The sequence below is a fragment of the Solea senegalensis genome, unplaced genomic scaffold, assembly GCF_019176455.1.
Source record: "Solea senegalensis isolate Sse05_10M unplaced genomic scaffold, IFAPA_SoseM_1 scf7180000017666, whole genome shotgun sequence".
NCBI lineage: Eukaryota > Metazoa > Chordata > Actinopteri > Pleuronectiformes > Soleidae > Solea > Solea senegalensis.
The window spans coordinates 2,868-11,862 of record NW_025322483.1 but is presented as its reverse complement, the minus strand read 5'-3'; the positions used below and the strand labels follow the sequence as shown (position 1 = coordinate 11,862).

At 48.8% G+C, this 8,995-nt stretch overlaps 1 protein-coding gene across 1 annotated transcript; it reads right to left on the bottom strand.

Annotated features, from left to right (window-relative positions):
• Positions 1–225: 225 nt before the first annotated feature.
• Positions 226–7,523, bottom strand: LOC122764796 (neural-cadherin-like; the record flags this gene model as incomplete). The annotated part of the gene is made up of 7 exons (XM_044018737.1): positions 226–1,510; positions 4,932–5,089; positions 5,220–5,470; positions 5,550–5,733; positions 6,213–6,480; positions 6,551–6,717; positions 7,343–7,523. Coding segments are annotated over 7 exons (1,704 nt in total), but the record flags the coding sequence as incomplete, so codon positions are not given.
• Positions 7,524–8,995: the final 1,472 nt, after the last annotated feature.

Below are 8,995 nucleotides of genomic sequence, written 5' to 3'. Positions count from 1 at the left end.
CAGGATTGTCATGGCAACACGCAAGAGGTAGCAACGACCGTCGCCAGTGAAAGTCCAAACTCTGAGTCACGTATTTATTCGTAACATTAACTTTTAAAACCTCAAGCATTTAGATAAAGTAGAATTTTTATGGAATCAACGTGTTTATGTAGCAACTGTCTGTCAGAGTGTACCACTGCAACACACACTCATTATAAAATCTGAACACGTCCAAACAGAAGTACAAAACTTAAACTGTGATTGTTTAAAAAACGTAATTTTTATCAAAACTTTGATTTAGTTAAGAAAAGCCTTGTGTCCTGTGAGCGGTTTAAAGTTTCAACCACGTCTTTATGTTAAAGCTTGACCACACAGTGGGCGGGGTTCTGATTGTTTTTTGCAATTTTTGTTGCCATGGTTACTGGAAACACTACAACAAGACGTAGCACACCACTCCCGATCAAAGCACGCTGTGACGTAGGATGTGTGGGTTTTTTTTTCAGATCACATCTAATATTTTTCTAACTGAGCTTTTAAAAAAACATGTGAGGCCGTCGGGGAAATGAGCAGAAACAGTCAATTTAAAGTTGTACGAGGAGAACGTCTGCGATGAAACGCCAAAGCTCCCGATTTAGATTTGAATGTCGCACAGAGTGTGTGAAGAAGAACAAACACGAAGTCCATGTTCAGGGTTTTTTGACTTTCCACTCATCTCATTGTCAAATGTCCTCGTAAATGTCGCTGCGACAGTTTCATTTGTCCAAATATGTCAAAACATTGCTTTTCGACGCAGATTTTATGAAACCATTTCACACATTTTCAATTTTATGACAAACTGTGATCATGAGTCAGAAGAATAAAAAAATAGAATATTTTTAAAAATCGGATTCTCTGTCACGCTCGTGTTTAGGTTCCCTATCGACGGTGATCATGTGACTCGTGATGACGTCATCGTATCTTGTCCTCTGATCCAGGAGAGAGAGAATCTGAGAGAATAATTTTCCTGGACTGTGTGTGTGGGTGTGTCTGTCGCCCTCTAGTGGTGTTGAGGCGGTTGAGGCAGTTGCTGCGGTTGCTCGTACATGTCGCTCAGCGTCCGGAACTTCGGGCCCCATCGCGATAATCTGTCGTAAACAAACTCTGCGACGTCTTCTACGCCAACGCGTCCGCGAGAAATGTCCGACCCCAGCGAGCTGAGACTTCCCGCTGCCGACCCCTGACCCTCCACACTCCACACGTGGCAGGTGTCGGGCGGCGACGCCTCGCCATCGCGGTCGGCATCCCAGATGATTCGCTCCACGTAGCTCTTAAAGTCGCCGTGTGAACGCGCGCCTGCTTGACGCCTGCAGGTGGTGTCGTTGCTGCTGTGTGGCTGACGGGGGCGGTGCGTGCTGAGGTAGGCGGCGCCAGAGCTGCAGGAGGAGCCGCACACATGAACTTCCTCCTGAGAGCCGGGCGCCGTGGTGCAGGACGACAACTGTGACACACTGGAACACAGGGGACGCTGCAGCTCTGCGATGTCATAACCCTTCTGGAGGGAAAAGTAGGGATGGAGATGAATGTGTGAGCTGTTGATCCACAAATGCAATTTTCAGTTTTACAAATGTCGTATTATTTACAAATACACATCTGAATTTGTAAAAATCAATATACAAGTTACAAATGTTTTTTAATTTGTTTATAGATCTAAAAACACGCGTTCAAATACAGACGTACGTGTGGATCAGCCTCTGCACATATACACATATTATAAGACACATTTAACCTCTCACCTGGTCTTGTTCACCTCCTCTCACTCTCTCACCTTGTCTTCTTCTCCTCCTCTCACCCTCTCACCTGGTCTTCTTCTCCTCCTCTCACCCTCTCACCTGGTCTTCTTCTCCTCCTCTCACCCCTCTCACCTGGTCTTGTTCACCTCCTCTCACTCTCTCACCTGGTCTTCTTCTCCTCCTCTCACCCTCTCACCCACAGCTCACCTGGTCTTGTTCTCTCCTCTCTCACCCTCTCACCTGGTCTTGTTCTCTTCCTCTCACCCTCTCACCTGGTCTTGTTCTCCTCCTCTCACCCTCTCACCTGGTCTTGTTCTCCCTCACCCTCTCACCCTCTCTCACCCTCTTCCTCTCACCCTCTCACCTGGTCTTGTTCTCCTCCTCTCACCCTCTCACCTGGTCTTGTTCTCCTCCACTCACCCTCTCACCCTCTCACCTGGTCTTGTTCTCCTCCTCTCACCCTCTCACCTGGTCTTATACTCCTCCTCCCACCTGGTCTTGTTCTCTTCCTCTCACCCTCTCACCTGGTCTTGTTCTCCTCTCTCACCCTCTCACCTGGTCTTTCTTTCCTCCTCTCACTCTCTCACCCTCTCACCTGGTCTTGTTCTCCTCTCTCACCCTCTCACCTGGTCTTGTTCTCACCCTCTCACCCTGTCACCTGGTCTGTTCTCCCTCCTCTCACCCTCACCTGGTCTTTCTTTCCTCCTCTCACCTGGTCTTGTTTTCCTCCTCTCACCCTCTCACCTGGTCTTGTTCTCCTCCTCTCACCCTCTCACCTGGTCTTGTTCTCCTCCTCTCACCCCCTCACCCTCACCTGGTCTTGTTCTCCTCCTCTCACCCTCTCACCTGGTCTTGTTCTCCTCCTCTCACCCTCTCACCCCTCTCATCTGGTCTTGTTCTCTTCCTCTCACCCTCTCACCTGGTCTTGTTCTCCTCTCACCCCTCTCCTGGTCTTGTTCTCCTCCCCTCTCACCCCTCTCACCTGGTCTTGTTCTCCTCCTCTCACCCTCTCACCTGGTCTTGTTCTCTTCCTCTCACCCCTCTCACACCCTGTCACCTGGTCTAGTTCTCCTCCTCTCACCCTCTCACCTGGTCTTGTTCTCCTCCTCTCACCCTCTCACACTGTCACCTGGTCTGGATTCACCTCCTCTCACCCTCTCACCTGGTCTTGTTCTCCTCCTCTCACCCTCTCACCTGGTCTTTCTTTCCTCCTCTCACCTGGTCTTGTTTTCCTCCTCTCAGCCTCTCACCTGGTCTGTTCTCCTCCTCACCCCTCTTGGTCTCTCTCCTCTCACCCCCTCACCTGGTCTTGTTCTCCTCCTCTCTCACCCTCTCACCTGGTCTTGTTCTCCTCCTCTCACCCTCTCACCCCTCTCATCTGGGTCTTGTTCTCTTCCCCTCACCCCTCTCACCTGGTCTTGTTCTCCTCTCACCCTCTCACCTGGTCTTGTTCTCCTCCACTCACCCTCTCACCTGGTCTTGTTCTCTTCCTCTCACCCTCTCACCCTCTCACCTGGTCTTGTTCTCCTCCTCTCACCCTCTCACCCTCTCATCTGGTCTTGTTCTCTTCCTCTCACCCCTCTCACCTGGTCTTGTTCTCCTCTCACCCTCTCCTGGTCTTGTTCTCCTCCACTCACCCTCTCACCCTCTCACCTGGTCTTGTTCTCCTCCTCTCACCCTCTCACCTGGTCTTGTTCTCTTCCTCTCACCCCTCTCACCCTGTCACCTGGTCTAGTTCTCCTCCTCTCACCTCTCACCTGGTCTTGTTCTCCTCCTCTCACCCTCTCACACTGTCACCTGGTCTAGTTCACCTCCTCTCACCCTCTCACCTGGTCTTGTTCTCCTCCTCTCACCCTCTCACCTGGTCTTTCTTTCCTCCTCTCACCTGGTCTTGTTTTCCTCCTCTCACCACCCCTCTCACCTGGTCTCGTTCTCCTCCTCTCACCCTCTCACCTGGTCTTGTTCTCCTCCTCTCACCCCTCCTCACCCCTCTCCCCTCACCCTGGTCTTGTTCTCCTCCTCTCACCCTCTCACCTGGTCTTGTTCTCTTCCCTCTCACCCTCTCACCTGGTCTTGTTCTCCTCCTCTCACCCTCTCACCCCTGGTCTTGTTCTCCTCCTCTCTCACCCTCTCTCACCCTCTCACCCCTGGTCTTTCTCCTCCTCTCACCCCTCTCACCTGGTCTTGTTCTCCTCCTCTCACCCTGGTCTTTCTCCTCTCTCCTGGTCTTGTTCTCCTCCTCTCACCCTCTCACCTGGTCTCGTTCTCTCCTCCTCTCACCCTCTCACCTGGTCTTGTTCTCCTCCTCTCACCCTCTCACCCTCTCACCTGGTCTTCTCTCTCTCTCCTCTCACCCTCTCACCCACCCCTGGTCTTGTTCTCCTCCTCTCACCCTCTCACCCTCTCTGGTCTTGTTCTCTTCCTCTCACCCTCTCACCTGGTCTTGTTCTCCTCTCACCCTCTCACCTGGTCTTGTTCTCCTCCTCACCCTCTCACCCTCTCACTGGTCTTGTTCTCTTCCTCTCACCCTCTCACCCCTCTCACCTGGTCTTGTTCTCCTCTCACCCTCTCACCTGGTCTTGTACCTCTCACCTGGTCTTGTTCTCTTCCTCTCACCCTCTCACCCCTGTCACCTGGTCTAGTTCTCCTCCTCTCACCCTCTCACCTGGTCTTGTTCTCCTCCTCTCACCCTCACCCTGTCACCTGGTCACCCCTCTCCCTCTCACCTGGTCTTCTCCTCCTCTCACCCTCTCACCTGGTCTTGTTCTCCTCCTCTCACCCTCTCACCCTCTCATCTGGTCTTGTTCTCTTCCTCTCACCCTTTCACCTGGTCTTGTTCTCCTCTCACCCTCTCACCTGGTCTTGTTCTCCTCCTCACCCTCTCACCCCTCTCACCTGGTCTTGTTCTCTTCCTCTCACCCTCTCACCCTCTCACCTGGTCTTGTTCTCCTCCTCTCACCCTCTCACCTGGTCTTGTTCTCACCCTCTCACCCTGTCACCTGGTCTAGTTCTCCTCCTCTCACCCTCTCACCTGGTCTTGTTCTCCTCCTCTCACCCTCTCACCCTGTCACCTGGTCTAGTTCACCTCCTCTCACCCTCTCACCCTCTCACCTGGTCTTGTTCTCCTCCTCTCACCCTCTCACCTGGTCTTGTTCTCTTCCTCTCACCCTCTCACCCTCTCACCTGGTCTCGTTCTCCTCCTCCTTCCTCGTTGTAGTTCAGGATGTTCTCTCTCACGTCCTCCCAGCTCTGATTCTCTGCAGGAAGATGATAAACTCCTTGTTTCTGGAACTTGTTACGACTTCCTGTCTGGTTCCATACGGTCACTGCCACCAGCACCGCTGCATGCACACACACACACACACAGACACACACAGACAGACAAACAGGCACACACACACACGTGGGTGTATTATTTACAGGAAGTGCAGGTTTTGTCAATGTTGTTGTGACGTTGTCGTCGTTTCTCACCAAAGAAGACGAGCAGACACATGCTGATGGCCAGGATGGAGCTGGGACTCAGAGCAGCCACACGGTGACCTTTGACCTGCCCCAGCTCGCAGCGCTGACCGCTGAACCCGTCTTGGCAGCGGCAGTGATAGTTGTCCGGCAACAGTGCCTGGCAAACGCCACCGTTACGACAGGAAGTGGGTCCACACGGCGAGGGTCCGCACCGCTGCTGACCCGACTCATCGGTCACGGTCACCTGACCCGCGGGACACCTGGACACGACGGCATGACTCAGCAAAGTTAGCAATGACTCGTGACCACTTGTGCTGCTGCGTGTGGGCGTGGCTTCACCTGCACTGGTGCTTCCGCCACAGGTCGACACAGCGCAGCAGTGGACGGACGCACGGATCGCCTCTGCAGGCATCGCTGACGCAGCCCGACGAGACGCCGCCACGCTCCTGCACCACCACCAGCTCCTGACTCCGCCCATCCAGAGGGAGAACCTGACCGTTAAAACGAACGTCCTTCAGGCAGCCTGCACACAAAAACCAGAACCCTGATCCTGGATCTGACAGTAGCGACAACAGTGTTCAGTAGCCACCAGGAGGCGACTCTGCTGGCTGTGCTGTAGCACTCTCCCACACCAAACCTCATAGAGAAATTCAGTGATTTTAGCTGCGGGGACACAGGAGCTGCTGCTCCTCTGCTGCCTTGTGTGGTCACTTTGTGTCACTGAAGTAAGTCTATATTAAATATTTAGAAAGCCAAATTTTAGTGATGGAGGCAGCAGTGGATCAACAACTCCTGTGTGTGTGATGTTAAAATCACTGATTTTCTCTATGAGGTTTGGTGTAAGAGAGTAAGTGTGTGTGTGTGTGTGTGAGAGTGAGTGCTTTACAAACTTCAGTTTCTGTCTCACAGTGAGACAAAGACGTGATCATATTTTCACTGAAAGTGAGCCTCTGTGACTCTGTGAACTCTTCATTTAAGACCAGATCCAGATCCAGATCTCACCCTGAAACTCTTCACTCTCGTCTCTGGTGTTTGGACCGTTGCCGACCGTCACACTCGCCGGGTCGACCGCGATCTCCCGCCGACTCCCCAGCCGGGCCTGGACCTCCCGCGACCCTCCGCCCCGCTCCAGCCTCAGCGTAAACAGGTTGCCGTGACGACTGAGGCTGACCAGGACCCACTGTCCGATGTCTATCCGCTGACCGGGGAGTCTCAGGGTGCGGGCACCGTCGCCGAGGTTGGCGCGGACCGAGAGGAGACCGTCCAAGATCTGAGAGACACAAAAATGTCAAAACACATTTAGAGGTAGACGAGTGGAGATGGGCGGAGCTTGGACTCACCTCCAGGACGATGTACTTGTTGGTGTCCCGGGACATGATGGAGAGCAGGGACCCTGACGTGGATCTGGTTCTGAGGAGCAGCTGCACGTCTGTGCGTCTGGAGCTGCCGCCTCCTCTGAGCTGGTAACGGACCACGCCGCCAGAGTCGAAGGAGAACTCAGGGACGACTGTGGGGGGAGGGGTATATGAAGACATCCAGCTCTTAAACATCTGAACATGACACATGTTCCCTAGTTTGTGTCCTTCCTTCCTTCCTTCCCTCTCTCTCTCTCTGTGTTCTCATCTTGCAGGTTGCAGGATCCAGATCCAGTTTTCGAGGCTATCCATATCATACATATCATCACCATTATTATTGTGCTATAATTAAAAGTCGATATCATTGACTGTATAAACTTATAACTTGATACAGTTGTTGTGTATCTGCTCCTGGTCTCTCTCTCTCTTCTGTCTGTACCTCATCTCCCTCTTGTCCTTTCTCTCCCCCCTTTCTGTCCCCCACCTCTCCTCTGTCCCCCATTTTTCCTTTCACCCCAATCGGTTGAGGCAGATGACCGCACATCTCTGAGCCTGGTTCTGTCAGAGATTTCTTCTTCTGTTAAGAGGGAGTTTTTTCTCTCCACTGATGCCTAGTGTTTGCTCATTGTGTGAACTGTTGTGTTTCTCTGCTCTCCTTGATGTTGTCTATGTACAGTGCCTTGAGATAATGTATGTTATGATTTCGCGCTATACAAATAAAATTGAATTGAATTGAATTGACACACGGAACATCTGCTGGACAAACAGACATCTCACCTCTATCACACTTGTGTCCCTCGTGTCCCGGGTGACACTTGCAGCTGAAGGAACCCCACTCAGCGTCACAGGAGGCGTGGACGCCACAGGACGGACTCGCTGCCGTCAAACATGCGGAGTCTGTGAACCTACAGCCTGCAGCGCTGTCCACACTCTCACCTGGAGACGCCAGGTCCAACACCTGAGGGACGGAAATAATTAAATCATTAAATCTACGTTGTAATTTTCCAGCTTCTGAAATGTGAATATTTTCAACTTTCTGACATTTTTCAGCTTCTTAAATGTGAATATTTTCAACTTTCTGACATTTTTCAGCTTCTTAAATGTGAATATTTTCTACTTTCTGACACTATTCAGCTTCGTAAATGTGACAATGTTCTACTTTGTCATTTTCCAGCTTCTGAAATGTGAATATTTTCAACTTTCTGACATTTTTCAGCTTCTTAAATGTGAATATTTTCAACTTTCTGACATTTTTCAGCTTCTTAAATGTGAATATTTTTCAACTTTTCTGACATTTTTTCCAAACTGTAAAATGTGAATATTTTCAACTTTCTGACATTTTCAGCTTCTTAAATGTGAACATTTTCTGGCCTTTTCAGCTTCAGTGTGAACATTTTCTACTTTCTTTCTGACATTTTTCAGCTTCTTAAATGTGAACATTTTCCACTTTCTGTCATTTTTCAGTTACTCAAATGTGACTATTTTCTACTTTCTGACATTTTTCAGCTTCTTAAATGTGAAAATTTTCTACTTTCTGATGCTTTTCAGCTTCTTAAATGTAAACATTTTCTAATTTCTGTCATTTTTCAGCTTCCCAAATGTGAACATTTTCTGCCTTCTGTCATTTTTCAGCTTCTTAAATGTGAATATTTTCTAGTTTCTGTCATTTTCAGCTTCCCAAATGTAAACATTTTCTACTCTCTGACATTTTCCAGCTTATTAAATGTGTAAATGTTCTATTTTCTGTCATTCTTCAGCTTCTTAAATGTGAACATTTTCTACTTTTTGTCATTTTTCAACTTCTTAAATGTGAACATTTTCACTTTCTGTCATTTTTCAGCTTCTTAAATGTTAACATTTTCTACTTTCTGATGCTTTTCAGCTTCTTAAATGTGAACATTTTCTACTTTCTGTCATTTTTCAGCTTCTCAAATGTGAACATGTTATACTTTCTGTCATTTTTAAGCTTCATAAATGTAAACATTTTCTACTTTCTGACATTTTTCAGCTTCTCAAATGTGAACATTTTCTACTTTCTGACGCTTTTCAGCTTCTTAAAGGTGAACATTTTCTACTTTCTGTCATTTTTCAGCTTCATAAATGTAAACATTTTCTACTTTCTGACATTTTTCAGCTCCTCAAATGTGAACATTTTCTACTTTCTGACGCTTTTCAGCTTCTTAAAGGTGAACATTTTCTACTTTGTCATTTTTCAGCTTCCAAAATGTGAACATTTTCTACTTTCTGACGCTTTTCAGCTTCTTAAATGTGAACATTTTCTACTTTCTGTAATTTTCCAGATTCTTAAATTTGAATATTTTCTAGTTTCTGTCATTTTCAGCTTCTTAAATGTAAACATTTTCTACTTTCTGTCATTTCCAGCTTTTTAAATGTGAACATTTTCTACTTTCTGATGCTTTTCAGCTTCTT